At 36.9% G+C, this 22,697-nt stretch overlaps 1 protein-coding gene across 9 annotated transcripts in view; it reads right to left on the bottom strand.

Annotated features, from left to right (window-relative positions):
- Positions 1-22,697, bottom strand: part of IFNE (interferon epsilon) — a 97,689-nt gene that overhangs the window by 25,574 nt on the left and 49,418 nt on the right. For 4 of the 9 annotated variants that reach the window (XR_012332479.1, XR_012332481.1, XR_012332480.1 and 1 more), the window contains exons 1-3: positions 11,306-22,695; positions 6,434-9,171; positions 716-1,227 (exon numbers count right to left, since the gene is read on the bottom strand). Coding sequence is in view for 2 of the 9 variants with exons in the window: in XM_019934908.3 (XP_019790467.1) it covers positions 11,349-11,930 (582 nt within the window). In the remaining 7 variants the exon portion in view is untranslated. The other 5 variants (XR_012332484.1, XR_012332483.1, XR_012332485.1 and 2 more) reach the window with 5 other exon arrangements.

Raw genomic sequence — 22,697 nt, 5'->3', positions numbered from 1 at the left:
TAGGTAAAAGACAACAATGCTTACCTCCCTTCTAGTATTTAATATTGTGGTGGAATAATAACGATAAATATGAAGCAAACAGAAGGAAGCAAAATTATTATAGTAAGTAGAAAATACAGTTCCTTAAGGTAAAAGTAAGACTACCTTTGAGCCCTATTAATGAACACTCCACCATAAGTCTAACCACTCTGAGTCCTCTATCACCATGGATTGGTTTTGCCAATTTCTGAACTTCTTATAAATGAAAATACACTTCAGATACTTTATTTATATCTAGCTTTTTCACTCAATGCTACGTCTGTGAAATCATCCATATTGGTTTTGTGTATCAATAATTCATTGTTTTCATTGTTATGTACTATGTTTTTTGAATAGATCAAAATATATGTGTCACTTTAGTATTAATGTACTTTTGCTTTCTTTGGCATGCGTAGGGGCTACTATGATTACGGCTTCTGTGAGCATACTTGGACATTTCTTTTGGTGGATCTAAGCAATAATTTCTATTGGATATATGCCCAGTAGTGGAGTGGCTTTGTCACAGGGTACATACATGCTTATCTTTATAGAATCTACCAAACACTTTTCAAAAGTTTTAATAATTTATACTCCCGTCAACAATTGTCATGTCAGTGTTTTAAATTTTTTAATTTAATATTTTTAGTTTCAGCTGTTCTGGTGTGTGTGTTGTGGTGAGATTCTGGCTTTAATTTACCTCCCATGAGCAGTCACGATGTTGATCACTTTTTTTCAAGTTTGTCGATGGTTTGGATATCTTCTTTTGTGAAGTACAGTTTATACCTTCCTCTGTGAAGTACAGTTTCACAAAGTGTGAAGATACTTTCTCATTTTCTTGTTGATACTGAAACACGTATTTTAAAAATTTGCAAGAAAGCTACAGATGTAAATAAGCTAGAGATGCAAGTAAGTTCATAATCTTCTGAGTTTTTTTAAATCTGGTTAGTCTGGCAACATCACAATGGTCTTTTGGATTGCTGCAGGATCCTTCTGAGTTTGTAAAGTTTTGTTGTAGGTTCATACTTCCTGCAGGTAAGAGATCTTGGCTAATTCTTTACCAGAAGTCCTTTTCTCAATGTCTTTCTTCCCTAACTTGCATCCCAGAAGTTCTTCCTTCGTGTTAATTTCATCCAAGAGCATCCCTTCTGATTGGAATAGATACATGTAGAGAAATTTCTTCTGGAACTTATTCAACAATTGCTGGAAGTGCTAAAGGTAAGTTTGAAGCAAGATATTGAGTTAGAGACATCCTTTTTAGTGAAAATATTTGCTCTAAAGAGAAAATAAGTTAATACCAAGAGGTGCAGAAACATAGATCCAAGATCTAGAATAGTGCTGGAGGAAACAATCAGGATATACTTTATTCATCCATAAACTACTATGAAAAACCATATAGTAAAGAAAAAAATCAGCATTCAGGAGTCAGTTACTTACTCTTATTTAAAGCTATATCAATGGTTTTATTCATCAAATGAGAAACATATTAAAATTTTCTTATTTATATATTATCAGGAAAACATTTTTATCCAAATTCTGTCTGTTCCACCTTCACCTTTTAACAGAGTCCAGTGAAGTGGTTCCTCCATACTGTCCCTGGTGATACAAAGTCAGGAGTCATCTTCCAGTACCAACTTTGGGATACTGAGCTAAGATAAGCCCCCTTCTTTTCAGAAAAACAGAAATACTGGACACAATTTAAAAGAGTCAATTTTAAACACATAGCTAAGAAAAAAAAAAAAAAAGGGAAAGATACCTAGGTCCCAAAAGTTAAAATGGAGTTTAAAGATCTCATTTCTACCCTCCATTCCATCAAATCCCACTCTCTAGGAATAATGAGACATCAGTTTTCCCCAGTGTAATCATTCTTATTCCTTAATTAGCTTTTTCATTCAACATAATTCAATATGTTATGAACAAGCTTGGATTTAGGTGACTGTTCTTTACCTAAATGAATTTAATTGTTGTGTAGCTAGTATTCCATAATATGAGGGGATCAATGTTTACTTAACCAATCCTCTATAATAGCACATTAATTTGACTACAATTCCCTTTTATATAAATAGGGCTGCTATAAATAAATTCGTATTCATATTTGGGCAGGGGTATGGACAGAATATTTCTGTAATATAAGTACCTAGAACTGCATTTGGTAAGTCCAGTGGTTCAAAAATTTTGGTAATTTTTACTAAATTAATTACTGATTTTTAAAAAATTTTATGTTTCTACTGTGTATAGGTGTGGGCTCTTACCACAACCATCACCAAGCTATCTTGTTCTTTATCATATTTTTCATTTATATGAAAAATCCATGATCACTAGGAAGGCTGATTATTTGGCACATGTATATTATCTACTTGTAGCTATTACTGCTTTTGAAAATTACCTCAATATTTCTTGCTCATGTTGCTATTGGGTTAAACTTTTTTGAGCTCTTTTTATATTGAAAATATTATTATTCTATTGCATGTTTTAAGATATTTTTCACGTCTTTAAATTTTCTTGATAGTTCTGTATTGGAGAGACTTTTGTTTTTAATTCATGTATTAAAATGCGTTGCTCATTTCCTTTTAGCCTTGTGTTTCACATCACTCAGGAAGAGCTTTCCTATCTGAAAATTTAAAAACTTTTTATATACACATTTCTTTTAGTATTTAATAGGTTTGTTTTTGTTTCATATATTTATAACCATAACCATTCAGCGATTTGTTATACTAACTTAACAGCTGGATGACCTGAGACACAGAGATGCAGAGTAACATGCTCATGGCCATAAAGCAGTGTATGGCAAAGCTGGTATTGAAACCCAGGTGATCTGCCTTCAGAGCCAACCCTCTTATTGCCTCTTATTCTGTATACATCAAATTTCATTTTGTGTACTGTGGGAGATTTGGAATCTAATTTTTTTCCCAGATATCCTATTTTCCCAACAATATTTATTGCATCAGTCAAGCTTTCCCCATTTAGTTTAAAAACAACCATTATTCAATTATCAGTTCTCATACATACATGAGTATGCAAGGAATCTTAAAGCAGTTTTGTTTATTTTTGTGCCAGTACCAACTTTAAAAATTCCAATTAAAAACATTTTCTTTCTCTTTAAATAAAAAGTTACATACGTCTCAACAAAAAAAATATGTTTTTTGCAAAGTCATATGAAAATGCAATTCAGATCGTTTTGGGACTCAAAACCCAGAACAAAACTTCTTAAAATCCATCTTTTCCAGGCTCTTCCATCTGGATTCTGCTCACCGCATTCTGTACCCTATTTCTCCAGCCCCTGCACTGCAGAACCCTTAAGATATTTTCCCTTTTCCTCTCTTTCTAAATCCCTGGAGACCCTCTCTTCAAATCTTCTCTGACTACATGGAAATTTGCCCATTTTTTGATTCCTGCCACTGCTTTTCTGGATCCATTCTTCTATCTGTCTCCCAATTGTTTTCTTCCTTCATATTATGAAAATTGCTCTATATTTTTTCTGGGACAATTTCTGCATCCCTTTCTATACTTTATAAATACACATAACGCAGCAGAGCAAAAGACCAAAAACCAAGCAAGGAGATGTACAATCTTTCTCAGAGGGTACCTGAGGGAGAGAGGTTGTAAATACTCATTTGTTTTTTACTTTGCTCTTGTTAACATTTCAATGTATATGAATTTGTATATAGCTTGTATCATACATTTAAATAAATAAATAAAATGAGGACTTGGAGCTGATGAGGGAGAAGGGCAAGGAGGTCTACAGATGATTCCCACTCACAGCTTCCATTGAATGGCACTGCTCAGGGTGCTTAAGGTAATTCTGGCAGTCATCGTGGAAGGTGGGATCCTGGTCCCCTTCTCTTCAGAGGACATGGCATGGACCCCAGTTTCTATGGCCTGATCTCTACTCTTGAGAACAGATCCCTGTTATCCTCAATAGCACTGCAACAGTAAGTTACCCTTCTTAACCCTGGGGTACCAAACCATATTGCTTGTGTGGGTACCAGAGAGAGTCAACATTCACCCCCATATGGAGAGACCCAGGGTCTCCTTTATTCTTTTATTTTCCTTATTTCCTTAATTTTTTAGCAAGTTTTTTAATGGATAGGAAGCCCCTCCTGATTTCCACCCTGATATCCTCCCAGAGGCTATATTCACTTACTTTAATTTAGAGGCTTACTCCTTGGAAGGCCCTCTAACCTTCCAATCTTGGCTCCTCACTGTTCAGGAGAGGCCCCTCCTTCCTTTCTCTCCTGCCCCTGATACATCTCCAGCTGTCCACCTGCTGGTGAAGTCCAGTGAGGAATTTTTCCATCCAGGTCTTATCCCAAATAGCATGAGATCTGCTGTGCCTCAAGGCTGAACATCTGCTGGTGCTACTCACAGAGGACACAGTGGCCTGGTCTTTTGTCCATGGCTGACTATCTTCCATCAGCTCCTGAGGGAATCTGGTCCTTCCTATTCTCCAGGCATAAGAGAAGCAAGATTCTCTTTTGGTGCAGAAGCTGTGAGGTCTCCTTCTTGTGTAGATCATTATACCCCCGAGTCTGAGCCCAGCTCAGGGAGAGCTGAGGCTCAAGCAGAGCTAGTACTCTGGTAGGGGTGTATCTATTTCTTCAAAACTACGTTACTAGGTATGGGTTTCACAGTTTACTCAATGTTTATTCAGGATATGATATCATCATCTGAATTGCCTAAATATATTTATATAATAAATTATATTTTACATTTTTTCCTTATGTACTGAAGATGCCTAGCTTGAGCTTAACTAGTGTTGTCCTTGGATTCATACCAGTGTGGCTTGTGTCAGGGGTCTTAGACTGGGCTCACAGGGTTCCATTTGCATGAGATGACAAGGGAGCTTCCTGAGGACCACAACCTGGTCCAATCACACTAATTCTGCTTGGGAGTAGAAGGTCAGCTTTGACAAAGCCATGGGGTTTGACACTAGGATCTCCGGTGGCCCAACCCTTATAACCACACCCCTGAATGCTGTGAAAGAGAAGGACAGTTAGTGTTTTTTGTTTTCATTTGACTTTTTGTTTACTTTTAATATGTCAGGCATTAGTTGCACAAGACAACACATGACAATCTGAGAGAAATGCTTTGGGGAAGAAATCTTTCCTCTGGAATCTTACACTCTACCCCACGTGTATATAATGCCACATGTGGTTTTTGATGTTCAAGGCCTCAGATATGACCCCAAGTGCTCCAGTGAACTTCGTGCCTAGAACTTACAGCATGAACCTACTGATGGAAATTCTAACATCCTTTTTCCCCGGGACCCTTGATCTGGTATCTTCTGAGACAATTTCCCTGTAGAATGCTACAACGGAATCCCTGATATGTCCAAACTCATCTCTTTGCCCTTCTAATTTCAATCCATGGTAGAAATCCACTTAGCTAGAGGCATTTGGGGGACATTTCTGTTATTTTATTTATTTCAGCTCCTGAACACTATCCCACCCACAGAAAGTGTGTCCTCTTTCCCCTACCCCTCTACTAGACAAAAGTGGGGACTTCAAGGTATTTTTCCTGTAATAGCACAATCTGCTCTGGAAATATGCTTATTTCCTTCCCAGCTCCATCCAGCCTTTTTCTCCTCCACTTGTCCCTCCCTCCCAAGGAGTGATAATAGATTAGGAGATGTTACTTAAAAAATGTCTGTTATATTGAAATAATACACCAGCTAGAATTCAGTTCTTAATGCTCTCAAACTAACTCTGTTTTGATCAGATTGATAACAACCTTGATCATCTGACATGAACCCAAATGAATCTCTGTTATTTAGAATAATTAAATTTCCCCCAGGGATCTATGCCTTATTTAGCACAAGGCTTATACTGAAACTTAACTTGGAATAAATTTCACTAAAACAATGTGCACTTAGCTCTCTTACACAGAAAAAGTTACATGATTTATGGGTCAAGGGAACCTGCCTTTTGTTCTATTCAAACTTGCTCCACTGTTGCTAAGAGGTACACATCTCCACCTTCAGTGAAGAAAAATTAAGCCATTTACACCATTTCCATGTATTGTCTTCATAATTTTTCCAACATATTAAGCTTTCTATAAACTGAACAAAAATTTTAAGTTGGTACCAGTGGTTTCTATACTACTTGGCAGTTGAAAGCACAACTAACCATCACTAGGCTGACAGGGATCAAAGGCCCAGGAAGGGTGAATTCAGAAAAGGATTGTCTAAGAAGACCAGAACAATCAGAAGAGAGGCTCCGGCCCTACATATCATGACATTATTTTATTATGCCCTTAATATACAAGGTTAAAAACCACTCTTTTATCAGAGAAAGATAGATACTTCACTTTTTACTCCAAGAAATAGCTTATCCAAATATCCCATCCAGGAAAAGTAGAGAAACTGAAAAACAAAAAAAATTTACCCCTTGGCAGACACAGGTAAACAAGACCTTCTCACCTCTAGACAGAGTCTCCTCACATATACAGCTGTCCGTGACAATATGGTACTGACATATCCCTTCTTTTTTTTTTAATACATTTAAAATTTCTTCATTCATTCAATAGTTAGATTGTCCCTGTTATGTGCTCAGGTAAAGACTTAAGAAGTCATTTGCCTACCGTGAAGTAGTTCACACTTTAGCTGAAAGAAAGAGAAGTAATTGATTATAGTACAATGTAGTTTGTGACATGGTAAGAGTTGTGATCTGCAGGGGCACAAATAGATTCAGAGAAATCTGACTGTAAGGGCTTTCAGTGAAGGGAAAATTTTTAAGTGAGTCATAAATAGCAAGAATGAGCTATTAACACATATTAGAAAAAGGATATGTACCAGACCAAAGAAACAGAATGTGAGTCTGGGTTTTCTATGGCCCTAAAGGGAAGTTCTATATGCTATGCATTGGAGTTCAGGTGCTGAGAAAGCAGACTTTGAGACAAAAATTACCATACAAGGAGTTTACTAGGGAGTACTATGGGATCAACACTTAAGGGAAGAGAAGCCAGGAGGATTGAGACAGAGAATGTTGAGTTGCAGTGCAGTCACAAAGTGGCCTTGGCCAATTACAGTGAGGAGCTCCGAAGCTGGGATGACCCTTCTGAGGTGGAGTGAGGGGTATGAGTCTTTATACCTCTACATCGACCAGTCATTGAATACAGGCAGAGCCCAGGAAAGGGGAGAAAACTTGGGCTAAATGCCAAAAGTAATTCCAGGAATGAACCCCAAGTCTCTTTATTTACCAAACATCTATACGTCTCAATAGAGATTATTGAATCACCTGTCATCTTTCACCCGGGAATCCTCTATCTTTCAGAAGTGTGGTTTCCTTTGTGTCCACAACATATTCTTTTTCCAATCAATTATATAGTTGTAGTTTTTTTGCAGTACGCGGGCCTCTCACTGTTGTGGCCTCTCCTGCTGCGGAGCACAGGCTCTGGATGCGCAGGCTCAGTGGCCATGGCTCACGGGCCCAGCCGCTCTGCGGCATGTGGGATCCTCCTGGACTGGGGCAGAACCCGCGTCCCCTGCATCGGCAGACGGACTCTCAACCACTGCGCCACCAGGGAAGCCCCTAGAGTTGTAGTTTTGATTTCATTTAACCACAGGCATGAGAAACAGAAACTCTTACAGAAAGAAACTTGGTTTGGATCATTTTCCTTAAAAAGCAGTTATTGTTATGGGGTGTAACTGGAATATTACAGCTTCTTTAAGAGGGAAAAAAGCCATTTAATCTGCTGCTGTGAAAAGGCAGTGACAGAAAAAACTATCCTTACCAACTACCTCCTATCTATAGGATGCCCATTTCTCTCCAGGTACTATGGGAAAATATGAGATCAGTAACCTCAAGGAGACCATGCCTTCATCTGTTAAAAGTCTACCTTGGTTATCAAGAAATAGGGATGTGGTTAATACTGTGTAGTCACAAGATCAACAGCATCAACTTCATCTAGGAATTGTTAGAAATGCGGGACTTAGTCCCCACCACAGACCTATTAGATCAGAAACAGTGGGTGTGGAGTCATGTGATCTGTGCTTTAACAAGCCCTCCAGATGACTCTGATGTGCTGGAGGTGGGGCTTAATTTACTGCACATGATAAGCATACGAAGCCAAATGTCTACAAGAGGCCATATTTGTTCTTTTGAAAAATATTTGTATTTATGTATTTATTTATATTCTGGCCACCCCATGCGGCATGTGGGATCTTAGACCAGGGATTGAACCCATGCCCCCTGCAGTGGAAGTGTGGAGTCCTTACCACTGGACGGACAGGGAATTCCCTATTTGTTCTTTTCTTAAATTTCAAAAATAAAATTATTTTATTTTTCCTGGTTCCAAAATGAATCCATATTCATAACAGAAGTATTTAATCTGAAAAGTATAAGAGAATGGAAATTCTATCACCCAGATGGCACCACTGTGAATATTTCAATGCATTTCTTTTCAGACATTTTTCATGCATATTTTATTTGGAAAAAATACGATACTGTACTTGTTATTTAGTAACTCGTTTTTTTGATTTAGTAATCTATTTAGCTCAGGACATGCAGATGTAACAATGATAATTCAGATGACTCAGCCTGCAAGTACAAATGAACTTGCCTTTACTCTGAGCTCACCCATGCATTACTAGCAGGGCATCTAGTCTTTTAAAGTATTCCTCTTCCTCAATATCTCCAAGCTTAGAACTCTGGTTTTAAAGTTTTAAAAGAGTACATATATTTAAAAGCAAGCAATTTTTAGTTTGTATTATGCAGTTAAAACAGTTATACAGCAGGATGTCAACTTAAGCTAAATGTTTGGGGAAACATTAGCATGTAAAGTATTGGTTCTAACTTCTAAATATGATTATCATCTGCTGTAAGTTTCCACTTGGCAGCTTCTCCATTCTGTTTACCTTAGTTCTGAAGAAAAAAATGTCCGGGAGAGAAAATATCCTTTCTGTAATTCAAGACTGTGAGAGTACGCGAACTTGAATAAGGAAAGCCAGGAGCAAATTATTATCATGACTGTCATCATTATATTTCCCAGTGATATTGCACAATGCCGTTCAGGTTTGTGGTGACTAGAATACAACGCAGGCTTTCAAGGCGCACAGACTTGGGAGGAAATTTTGCTCTGGCATTTGCTAGCTCTGTGGCTTGCTGCGTTACTTTGAGCAAGTTACGTACTTGACTTTTAAAGTCTTGTTCTCCTCACCTGAGGAAAGAATAACAGAAATTACCTTGCGAGATTAACTAGAGAACTGAATAACATGCTAAATGATGGATTTGGTTCTGAAAGGTTCCTGGTTTAAAGAAAACAACAAAAATTGAAGACATGAGAAGCAAATAACCTGTAAACACAGCTGAGTGTGATAAATACTTCTCCTTTCTCTACTTCCCTACCTCTGCGTGAACGTGAAGGTAAGCAGGTCAACCCGTGGGCTGAAAATGTGAAGCCAACAAAGACTTCCTCCTGACTGCCCAGCCTCTGCTTCCTCACCCTCTTTCACTACTGCAGCTGACCCCGCCTCAGTCTCAGGATCCTATTCGGTTCCTCCTCGTTCCTTTCAATCCAAATCTGGAAGCACTGGTCAATAGTTAATATACTTACATTAATTAAACTGAAATGGAATATGTTCCTCAGCAAGCTTTTACAGCCAGTGATAACTTTTAACTAGAATTATACAATGAATCTGAAGCAGAACATGACATAAAGTAGTAGAATGAGCACCAGATTTTGGGGCCACAGCTATGCTTCTCACGTTGGGCAAAAGTTGCTGTGACTGTGGGAAAGTTAACAAGCCTCAGTGACCTTCAGTTTCTCTGGCCTCACATTTGTTCCATGACGATTTTGGGGAGCTCCTGGGTGGAAGAGCTGGAATCCCTTCATCACCAGCATCTCTTGTTTGGCATGAGCACCCTTCTATCCAGCTCTCCTCCCGTCTAGCCCTCCTCCGGGCCACCCCAAGGGCAGGCTGGCTCAGTCCTGTTTCTTCTAACCTTCACCAAACACTTCCTTTCACCAACAAGACTCCTCCATGTATATTTCTGATTACTGCGACTTGTTAGATATATTTTATTATTTTAATTTGTAACATTCAAATGGCTAAAAATTAAAATACAAAAATATGCTGTAAATCCTCTTCCACCCTGTTCTCCTCCCTTAGTTTCTCTCCCTACCCCACTCCACCAAATACAGGTTATCATCACTGTAATTTATTCCTTGTATATTCTTTATTTAGTCATACCTAAGTAAGGTCAAATATAAAATGTGTTTTACATTTTAATCTCAAATGTAGCATTTTATATATACAGTCTGCATCTTGCTTTTTTTTTTTTTCAGTATAGGAAGAGCACCCAATTCTTTCCTCCAGCTGAATAGTTTTCCTTTGTGTGAATATGACTTAACTATCTCTAATCGAAGGATCTGGGTGATTTTCTGTCTTTTGATATTATATATAACATTGCAATGAATAATACTGTATGTAAGTCATTTCACATGGATGCAAGTATTTTTATAGGACACATTTCAGACCTGCACTTGATGGATAAAAGACTATATGCATCTGTAATTTTAATAGATTTCACCAACTTGCCTCCACAGTGATCGTGTCAATTTCCAGGACTCTGGCAAATTATAAGAGCATCCCTCCCCAAAGTCTCCATAAGAGTGTTTTTAAAACTGAACTCGGCAGTTTCATCTATCTGATAGGTTATAAATGGCACGTTAGTCACTTTTAATTTCTACTTTTTATTATTGTGCATGAGGTTGAACCTCTTTTCATGCATTTATGGTTTCCTCTGCAAACTGCTTGCTCATGTCCTTTGGCTTTACTTCTATTGTGTCACCTGTAACAAATATTCAGTGTGTGATGATATTTTCAGATCTTGCAATACAAATTATTCCTAGTATTTCTCATTGCTCCTACCAATTTCTGGCAAATAAAGAAATCACTGGGATGGATATTCTATGATAAGGAAAGTATTATAGTGGAGACATATATCATTATATCTACTTGGCCAACTTTTATGAAAATATACCCATTTGAAGAACAATTATGAAATATTAATGGCTCACTTCAACTCATAAAAATTTCAGATGGATAGAAAATACAAAGTGACATTACAAAATAAAAACACTTGTAGTCAATGTGCATCATCTTAAAGCACAGACCTATATATATATATATATATATAAACAAAATTAAATAATATATATATTTATATATAAAAATATAAAACAAAATTAAACTATATATATATATACACACAAAACCAAAGCAATACTACCATTTTAAAACAAAAAGAAATAATAGTGTCTGGAGAAATCCTACCACCCCTCCACCTACCCTATGCTTTTAAAGCCTGCCGTTGGCTCTTCCTCCACATGGTTCAAGTTTCCATTCCTTGTTTGCTCAGCTTTCCTGTGAGTTGGAACACAAAGAACAGACATCGGTTGATTTCTACTTGGACAATGGTCCAGGCACAGGTGCTATAGTCCTGGTTTTCCAGGTAATCACGTATCCTTTGGAAATATATTTTAACCTGTAATCTAAGGTTCTCACTGCCCAAGGTGTCTCTTTTCTGCTGTGCTTGCCATCTCATGAGCGCTTCTAGGTATTTCAGCTGTTGATGAAGTTCAATGAGGAGCTTCTCCATGTGGCTTTCCTCCCAACCATTCAGAGAAATAATTGCCCTGAAGAGGTTGAAGATCTGCTGAAGCATCTCATGAAGAATGGTCAGTGCTTGTCCTTTCTGGTACTGGTGAGGATTCACAGACTTCTGGGGAAGCAGGAAGTTTTTCCTGTGTGGTAGACACTGCTGAATTGAAGAGGTCTGCAATTTATTCAAGAGTTTTAAACTCTCTCTGTTCACTCTCTTTTGTTGGAAAAGAACCAGTTTCAGCTCTCGGGAGCAGACAGAGGAAGAAGCCAACAGCACCAGCACAATGTCAAAGAAAGGCTTGTTAATCATGGTGAAGGTCAAATACTCCACTCACCTCTGTACAGACTTGATAAGGCTCCAACTCTAGTGACTATATGTCTTTCGTGCATCTCAGATTATTCTGGAAGGGGATCTCTTTTGCAGTTTTGTTTCTAATGCTGTCATTTCTCAAAGTTTACATGTTAGGCTTTCTGGTTCCCTTTTCATACTGTTCATGGGATATTTCCTCCCCATTGTGTTGGCTGTTTGAGGAAGTAATCAGAAGAATTTGTTTTCTTTGTATGTGTTCCTTGAGGCAATTACAGACCAGTCATCCAAAATGATCTTCTATTACTCTCATTATTTATGACACACAAAGTTTCACTCAACACAATACGCTTTCTAAATATTTAGTCATTTGATCAAGCTTATTAAAGTTCTTTTATTGAGAGTAAATGTTTCTTCTTAAAGTAGTAGTGTTTCATGGAGTTATATGTATCAGAGGCTTAGAAACACCTGTAAGGCACTCAGGGGCAAAAATTAAATAACAAAAATTTGAGTAAAATTAAAGGTCAAACTGGCTCCACCAAGCTGTAGAAAAGGAAAGGTTTTTTTTTTTTTTTTTTTTTAGGAAAGGTTTTTAAAGGTAGAAAGGGGGCAGAAAAAAGAAAATTATTAGCAAAAAATGTATTGTCTCAGGCAAGGTTGCCTTCCTAAGGGGAATGGAGGGGCCTATACGGCAGATTACCTCACTAGCGCTAACCAGGTAATTCTAGGTTGGCTGGTTAAAGGTTACATTCCTGGGCTGTTGAAACGGCAATTAAATTAAATATTAAGTCTTGGTTTACTGACATGGGGCTTGGCACAAGTAACTCCATTTTAAACACATTTTAGTAGTGTTAAAAAGGAGACCTTTTAGTAGTGTTAAAAAGGAGACCTTTTTAACACTACTAAATTTAAAACCTCAAGTAGAACTGTAAATTTGCACAAATCCTTGAGCAAATTAATCTTAAGATTATGTATCAGCAATCTTAAATTGTTTTGTGTCTTATCCAAGCGGTTTAACATCTAAGATTCTAGCCTATGGAAGTAATATAAAAGGGAAAATATTAGCAAAAGAAGGTCATTAAAAAATTATTGCAATTGCAGAATATTAGAGACAGCCTATAGGTCCAACAATAGGAGAATGGTTAAATAAATGTTGGTAAGTCCACATAATGAAATGCTATGTAACCATTATAAATGATAAAAATTATACGTGAAAAGAGTTTGGGAGCAGTTGGTTAGTCTATATTCCCTAGGGTACCAATAACTATGGTAAATCAATGTGACTAGTTTACATCAGTAATGCTTCTTGAATTACAAATTCCCAGTTCCATATCTAAGTCCTCCAGAATAAACCCCCAATCAACCTTTCCGATCTTAGATAAGATTGCTCAAAATGTAGTATGAGGGAACCTGAATTCCAAATAAAGTTAATGATGCACTATTCCCTTAATATAGCTAGACTTGTGTGTGTGTGTGTGTGTGTATTAATGATATTTTCTCTCTCTGAAACATCACTTGTTGCCTCCTTCACTCCCAGTACCTGTCTGTCCAAGGACTAAGGACAACTTCTCCTTTAGGGCCTAGATCTCTCCCCAAGGAGCTTTAATCTCTTCTCTGGATCCTCACAGCACTTTGCACCTTTTAAGCCACTTTTCTTGGTCTGCCTTATATATGGTTATTTACTTACCTGTCTTACAACCTTCCAACACTAAAACCTCTTAATAGAGTGGAATAAACACTCATCTTTTTTACTGTCTATACAACTATAATAGGAGCTTAATAAACCTGTGTTGACTTGGAGTGACGATGTGCTCTACCACAAAGTAATACAAGATGTTACAACTTATATTTGACCATTTCTCTGCAGGTAGTTGGGTGAGATCACAAGTGTTGAAAAGAGACTGTAAACATGTGTGGTCTCATTATCTACCAGCTCAGCTATATGATGGTGTCACTTAGTCGGTCTGGTATTAATAAGCTGAAATAAACTGAGTCAACATGCTCCATGGAGGAATCTTTTCCTGTACAAAAGTTCAACTACATCGATCAAAAGATTTCTAACATTTTGGGTGCTGTGGAATTTGAACTTTCAGATCCAGGTCCATGAGAGTCAAATTACAGAAATCTCTTATCTGAGCTAACAAGGTAAATAGGCTTTAAACTGATGTCAGGGAGTGGGAGTTGGAAAGAAAAGAAAACTTCACACCAAATTGGACAGAGTATTAACTCTGTTCAAAGGTAGGTTATGTCATGTTAAACCTTGGGCCCATGACTACAAACTTAACATCTAAGCTATGCACAGCTTGTATTGGATATTGTTCTGTAAAGCATGTCCTCTTTGAAAAGTTTTTAAACTTTTCACAGGATCAAAAATTACCTAGTAATTCCACTAGACTTACTGGTTATTTGACATCTGTACATAGTGTTCCTCTGCTTGGGACCATGGTGTCCATCAGAATGACAAATACTTCTTTCATGTTTTCACATCTCCTAGGGCAACCAGTAACTTTATAAAGTGATTCAGTGAACTAAGGGCTCTGTTCTTTCCCACTGGCTGCTAGAGAAGCCAATTGCTTAAGAAAAGGCTAGGGAAAAAGAAGGAAATCTGTTATATATTATCATCGGAATTACGGAATTTGGATTTTGATCACAAAGACCTGGAATGGAATATTCTCTCTACCATCTGCTGGCTGTGTAACTTTGTGCAAGTTACTTAATTCCTTTCTTACTCAGTGTTTTCATCTCTAATTTATAAACATTTTTGAGGATCAGCAGATAATAAGATTATAAATAAAAATCTAGTATGGTGTCTAAACTATGATAAATAACTAATACATATTATTTTACTTCCACTTAACAAATGACTTCATCAGTCACATTCTTCCTGGGGATTCACAGATAGTTATGGTAAAATATTTTTACAGATAGAACAGAAGATAGGAATTAAAAGTTCAACATTTTTATCTTCTTGTGGCTCTTTTGAAGATAAGCTGAGTTGTTCTGGGTATCTGGAAGGGTCTGATCTCACTATATCTGAATAATTTTTAATGTGGCAGCAACTCCACTAGTGTTTTTGAAATTTCTTCTTCTCCCTCTTCTCCTCTTTCTCCTCCTTCTTCTCCTCTTCCTTCTCTGCCCCTTCTTTCTCTATCTGTGTCTCTGTTTCTCTCTCTCTCTCAACAAAGACCTATGGTTATTTATATTATACAAAAGGAATAACATCTGTTTTGATAACATTCTGATTCTCTATCTAGACAACAGATTTTTGACCTGATCTCAACATATATCTATAAATCTTTAATGCAGAACTTCAGGAAAACACTGTAAGGATAAATGAGAACAATCTCTAATCTGCAATCAAGACTTTCACATCATTTTCATCCAATTGACTATAATAATGTAAAATTGTGTTGATTTCCAAATGCTGGAGGATTTTCCAGATATCATTGTTATTGATTTCTAATTTGAATCTGTTGTAGTCAAAGAAATTTAAATTTATTGAGACTTATTTTATGGCTCAGAATATGTTATATCTTGGTGACTTGTACCATGTGAACTCAAAAGAATTATTTTCTGCTTTTGTTGGCTGAACTGCTCTATAAATTGTAATTAGGTCAACTTGGTTGATAGCGTTGTTGACATTTTCTATGCTCTTTCTATCATTTGTTCTACCAACTATCAAGAGAGATGCCTTGAAATCTCCAACTATAATTTTGGATTTGTCTATCTCCTTTTCAGTTCTATCAGTTTTTGCTTCATATATCTTTAAACTCTTGCTGTTAGGTACATCACATCACTGTCCACTTGATGAATTGACTCTTTTATTTTGAAATGTCCCTCTTTGTCCCTGGTAATATTCCTTATTCTGAAATCAACTTTGTCTCATATTATATACTCATGCTTTCTTTTGATTAGTGTTTGCAAGGTGTATCTTGTTGTATCTTTTTACTTTTAACCTATACATGGTTTTTTCATATTGAAAGTGAGTTTCTTCCATATGGCATATAGTTGGACCTTGCTTTTTATCCAATCTAACAATCTTTGCTTTTTATTAGAGTGTTTGGGCCATTTCCATTTAATGTGATTATCAATATGTCTGGGTTTACATCTACCATTTTGCTATTTGTTTTCTAATTGCCTGCATGTTCTTTTTTCCTTCTTTTAGATTTATTTTTAAAAAGTAATTCCACTTTATTTCTACCATGAGTTTATTAGCTACACCATTTTGTTTTATTTTTATAATAGCTTCTCTAGGGTTTAAAGTATATATTTTTATTTAGCATATTACAGTTTACTTTCAAACAATATTATATAACACAAAGTATATTGTAAGGATATTACAACAACATATTTCTATCTTTTCCCTTTCATTCTTGTACTATTGTTGTCAGACATTTTCACATATTTTAAACCTCTAATGCATTGATATTATATTTGTCTTTTAAATAGTCAATTATATTGTAAAGAGATTCTGGAAATCTGTCTTCTATATTTATTCACATAGTTACCATTTAACCAACCATATCTACCATCATCATATATTTACCACATAGCTACTGGTGGTCTTCATTCTTTTTTTGTAGATCTAAATTTCTGTCTGGTGTTATTTTCCTCCTGTCTTTCGGCTTACATGATTTCTGAAGGGAAGACTGCTGTCATTCTTAATTTTATCCCCTTGTGCATAATGTGTCTCCTTTTTCTCTGACAGCTTTTAAAATTTTTCTATCATCATTTTTCAGCAATTTGATTATGATATGCCTTGGTGTGATTTTCTTCCTGTATCTTCTACTAGGAGTTTCTTGAATCTGTGTTTTTATAATTTTCATCAGAATCAGAAAAGTTTCAGACATTATTTTTTCCAACATTTTTCATCTTTTTCTGGGACTCTATTGTAGATATGTCAGGACCATTCAATATTTTCACACAGGCCACTGATGTTTTGTTCATTTATTTTAGTCTTTTTCTCTTTTATTTTTGATAGTTCTACGGCTATATCTTCAAGTTGATTGAATAATATCTCATATCTTATCTTATATCCTAATATCTTATCTAATGTTAATCCCACCCAATATATTTATCATTCTAGGTATTACATTTTTCATCTCTAGAAGTTCAATTTGTTCCTTTCTGACATCTTTCATTTCTTCCTTCATTATGTTCATCTTTTCTTCTACCTTCTTGAGCTTATGGGGTATTTTTATAATAGGCCTTTTAACCTCCTTGTCTGCTAATTCTATCTGTGTCATTTCTGGGTCTGGTTTCTTGATTATTTTTTCTACTGCTTATGGGTCCTATTTTCTTGCTTCTTTGCATGCCTGGTAGCTTTTGGTTGGATTCTGAACATTCTAAGTTTTACTTTACTGGGTACTGAATTTGCTAAGTCCTATATATATGGTTGGGCTTTGTTTAAGACATAGTTAATTTACTTGGAATCTGTTTGATTTCTTGGGGCCTTGCTTTTAAGCTTTGCTAGGGTGGATGGATCAGACTTTATAGTCTAGGGCAATGTTATTCCACTACCAAGAGAATACCCTTGTAAGGACTCTCCTCAATGTTCCCTGTATTAGGAAGTCTTTGCAATTTGGTCAGTAGAAAATGAAATATTCCCAGCCCTGTGTCAGCCCTGGGGATAGCTGGCCTGTTCCTTTCTGGGTCTTTTTCCCCAGTCTTGGTTAATTCACACATCACAAATTAGCTACAGACTCCAGCAGTCCCTTCTACAGATCTCTGTATCTTTATATCTCAGTATTTGTCTCTATCTCTTTTCTCTCTAATATTTTGCCCTGCAATATCTAACTACCTCTCTGAACTCCAAACTTTGACTATCAACTCAGTGAGATCACTGATGTTTGGGTTTCCTCCTCCTCCTTGTGCTCCTAGAAATTTTCTCCACACAGTAAGCAGGAGCAATAATAGGGCTAACTATATTTAGTTTCTTTTTCTCAAGGATCATTATCCTATGCTTCCTGTTACCCAATGTCTGAAACCTATTGTTTAATATGTTTTCTTTCATATTTTAGTTGTTTAAAGTGGGAGGGTGAATCTAGTCTCTCAGCATGTCTGGAAGTGAAAGTTCTCTCAACATTAATGATCTAAATCGGAAGTTAGCAAACTACAACCCATGAGCCAAATCCAGTTCACTACCCGTTTTCATAAATAAAGTTTTACTGGAACACAACTGTGCCCATTCAATTATGTATTGCATATGACACTTTCATGCTATAATTGGCGAGTTTAGTTGTGACAAAAATGGGCTTTGTCAGTGACTTCTAAGTTTATTAGCTGAAAGTATATTTCTATTTCTTCACTTTTCCCATAATTTATTTACTATTAATCTAAAAAAATTAGTGCTGTAATTAGAATCCTGATTACCTCTGTGTGCTAAAAATATGCCAAAATAGTTTGTTAGTATGGAAGGCATTTAAAACTCAACCAAAGGATGGCAGTATAAGATCAATTACTTATAGTCTGGAATCAGCTTGCACCATTAGCAAAAGAAATCAAAACGTTCATGGCATCTAGTAGTCTAATAATGTGTAGTCAACATGTTATTGCTTTGACCAACTGAATTGTTCCCATAATGCATAAGCTTACTAATCACTCTAACTCATACTAAGATACTTACTGGTTAGTGTTAAATATTTTTCTTTTTTGCTTTGATTACTCTAATGGACATTTACTGCTTTCTGGATATCCACTGTCATCACTGCTCTCTTCTCTGGGGGTTATAGGTAAACATATCCTGACTTCTCTGCCTACTCTTGGATCTTGTGCTTCTGGCCAGACTCCTCAGTGTGATACATCCAGCCCTAGTCCAAAATACCCACTTTGACCCGGCCTCAGTGATTATTTCAGGCATGGTCATTTGTCCCAATGATTTCAACAAACCTCTATCCCCATTTTCTAAGCATAAACTTGCAAATTAAATTAACCATACTAATTTATCTATCACAGAATGCTGGAGTTGGAAGTGATCTTAAATAGTATGTAATCTCTGCTTCCCTTTCCCTTCCTGAAAAACTAGTTCTAAAGCCAAAAGATGGGTAGGAAAAAGTAAGCATTGTGCTGGAAGGGGCAGGGACTCATGGTGGTCCAGATCCCATGGTAGGATGCCAGAGTTCAAAGAGGATGGGTCAAGCACCCACATGAAGAGATAACCTGGCATGAGACATTGGAGCCTGAGAAGAATGAGTAGAGTATCTGCAGTGGGTGGGATGGGCAGCTGCTGTGAAGAGTCACAGCCTGAGTTGGGTGAGGAGAGCAAAGTTTCTTATGGACAAAGTTTCAAAGTAAAATTTTGTTATTTATTTGTACAAGTTGTATATATTTAAGGTATACAATGTGATGTTTTGATATACATGTGCATCATGAAATGACTACTATAGTCAAGCTAATTAATATATCTATTACCTCACATAATTACCTAAATAACTTAATTAGTTTTAAAGAGTGAAAGAGTAACTTTACAGTGGAAAAGCCCAGCAGCCATAACCTCATTCAAGGGATCAAAGTGAACCTCAAAATGGGACAAACTGAAATCATGGATGACAAGATAAGATGCAACTCAAAAAACACAACCATCTCTTTTGTGCTCTTACTGCCAAGTGTAAATAACTTTAATCACGAAGCACCATTACTTAAACCCAAATGAGGAACATTCTACAAAACAACTGCCCTGAATATTTCAAGGTTGTGAAAGTCAACAAAAGACCAAAGAACTGTTTCAGAATAAAAGAGACTAAAGGGACTTCCAGTTTCCAGTTCTGTGTGTAAGGAGCATGGAAGTAGTCACTCTGTCTTAACAAGTAAAAAGTTGAACAGACCAAGAAATCAATAACTCTTTTAGGATCCATAAAAGAGGGGAAGACACAGGGCAAACTTCTGTCCTACAATTCAGAGACAGAGAGAGAGAGAGAGAGGAGAATACAGGGAGTAAGAGTTTACTGGAGCAGAGACTCAGAAGAGGAAACCACTGTGGGAACCAGTGCTGGGTGGGAAAACCTGAATTGGTGAGTTGCTGGATGCTCAGCGAGACTAAAGGATATGCCAACTCAATACAGAGCGTGATTCTGAACACTGTCCATTTGCAATTAACAATATTATTAGTACATCTGTACAAATCTAAATATGAAGGCTGAGTATTATATGGTACTAATGTAACAATGTTGATTTCTCAGTTTTGATGATGGTATTGTGGTTATATGGGAGAAATGTTCTTGTTTGTAGGAAGTACACATTAAAGTATTTGAGAGTATTAGAGCATCAGATTGGCAACTTACTCTGAAATAATTCCAAAACTAAGGTTCTCTCCTCTGTATTGGCAACTTTTGAGATATCAAAAGGAAAAAAAAGTTTGTGTTGTGTGTATTTTTTTAAGTGAAATAACCCATTTTTGAGATGTGGTAACTGAGGCCTCATAGGGCAGAGTATCCTTCTTTTTACATACTATCATCACCTATACTATTCTTTCTTCCCCTCTTCATAGTTTAATTTAGGCCAAGAATGGCAAAAATTCAGGGGAAAAAAGGCCACCACTCCCCATTATGAATATATATAGCATGATGCTTAAGCCCATGGAATCTAAAGTGTGATATATTAGATTTAAATCCCAACTCTATCATTTGTTTGCTGGTTGGTCTTGGGCAAGTTTTAACATTTCTGTGTCTCAGTTACATTAATGTAAAGTCATGGTATCCCATGGAGCTGTTGTGAGATCTAACTGAGATAATCCAATTAATGTGCTTATCACATGGTCTGTGCTCAATTAATAGTAGTATGTTATTTGTATTAGGCACAACAGTATTAATATCAATAGATTACAGCACTCTTTCACACTGATCCCTAGGTAACTGCTCTCAACATAGCTCTCCAAGCAGACCCCTATTAATCAATCACAGCTGGAAATAAGATGAAGCCTATCTTCCATCAATGGTTTTTCAGTAAATGTTGATTAATCCAAAGAAAGAAGGACCGAGTGGGTGCATGCTCTAGAAGCACTTACACAACATTTCCTGGTCCTCATGATACTAATTCATTCAACACATTTTTATTGATTGCTTATTATCTTCCTATTACTGCTTTAGACCTGTTCACTGAGCCAGAGATAAAGATTATTGGAATGTGGTTTAACTGGATTGATTAGGAAGGGTGAGAAGGGAGAAACAGTGAAATATAATCAAATTATGTAGCACAATATAAAACAGAAGTAGATCAGAATAAGATCAGTTGGGAGCATCTTTTCTTTCCATTTATTCACCTCTTTGTTATACAACTTCTGTATACAGAATGAAAAGAGCAAGCAGCCTGAAGATCAACCCTGAGGATCACCAGTACTTAAGGAATGAGTAGAAGAGGACACCACAAGGGAAATAAAGAGCGCCTAGATCAGTAGAAGGAAAACCATTTTTCAGGAAAAAAGGGTAGTCTAACAGTGTCCAGTGCTGCTGACTGGATAAGCAAAATAAAGTACTTGAAAGCATATGTTGCAGTTAATGCCATGGAAGTCATTAGTGACTCTGATAAACAGAATTTTCAACAGGGTAGTCTCGGTAGAAGCCAGATTTCAACGCTTTTAAGAAGAAATGGAAAAACAATGTAGGCAATGCCAACAAAAATTTGATCACTCCAGGGAGGAGAAAAATAGAGTGGAAGCAGGAGTAGGATGTTCAATCTTGAAAGGTCCCGTTAGTTTATAAATTTTGATTTAAGGTGAGAAAGACTACCCATTGGCTGCAAGAAGCCAGGAGAGAGAGAGAGAGAGAGAGACAGAGGGCGGGGGGGAACTCATGGCAGGCTTGGTCTTTAGCAGGAAGGAAAGAGGAAAGAATAGGCATTGATGCAGGTTGGTGTGCAGGTGCGGATGAGGAAGTTGAGAGTTTCATTCTGATGGTTTCTATTTATTTTCTTGGTGAAGTAGGCGGTTAGATCACTTGAAGGGCCATCTTTGAGATCAGCATTTGCCTTGGCACATGCTGTTTCCTCTGCCCTCAAAGCCCTTCTTGTCTCCAACCCCTCTTCACCTACTGACGTGCCTCTCTGCATCCTCTTATATCCCCATTCATTGTTTTCATCACAGTCTATAAGATTTGTGACTATTTTATTAATTTCTCTCTCTCCTAAGAAGACAGTGGCCAAGTCTTTGTTTTGCTCACATTGAAATCACACAGCCTAGCACATTATATTCCTAGCTTGGAATAGTAGGGATTCAATAAAAATTGGATGAATAAGTGTTTTTAATTCAACAGAAGAGGGAGAAGTGTCCTAGGTTTGAAGAGAAGGGACAAGATTTAGGGCTGTGATAGCAAAAAATGTGAGGAAGAGATGGCTGATCGGGTAGGAGAGTAATATTGACCTGGTGTGATAATAAATTTTGTGTGTCAACTTGGCTAGGCCACAGTATTCAGATATTTGGTCAAACATTATCCTGGATGTTTCTATGAGGGGGTTTCTGGATGATATTTACATTTAAATCAAAGGACTCTGAGTAAAGCAGACTGTCCTCCATACTGCGGATGGGCCTTATCCAATCAGTTGGAGGTCTGAATAAAACAAAATAAAACAAAAGATTGACCCCCCTCCAAGCAAGAAGGAATTCCACAGTGACTTGATATGTATCATCAGCTTGTCTCCAGGTCTCATGACTGCCAGCCCACTCTGCAGATTTTGGATCTGCCAGCCTCCTTATGCCTCTGTGTACATACACACATCCTATTAGTTGACTATTACACCTTGTTGGGTACATTGGTGAACCTAAGTTAATAACGGCATCAA

Source organism: Tursiops truncatus, chromosome 6 (genome assembly GCF_011762595.2).
Source record: "Tursiops truncatus isolate mTurTru1 chromosome 6, mTurTru1.mat.Y, whole genome shotgun sequence".
In the NCBI taxonomy this organism is placed as follows: Eukaryota; Metazoa; Chordata; class Mammalia; order Artiodactyla; family Delphinidae; genus Tursiops; species Tursiops truncatus.
This window is presented reverse-complemented; position numbering and strand designations above follow the sequence as displayed.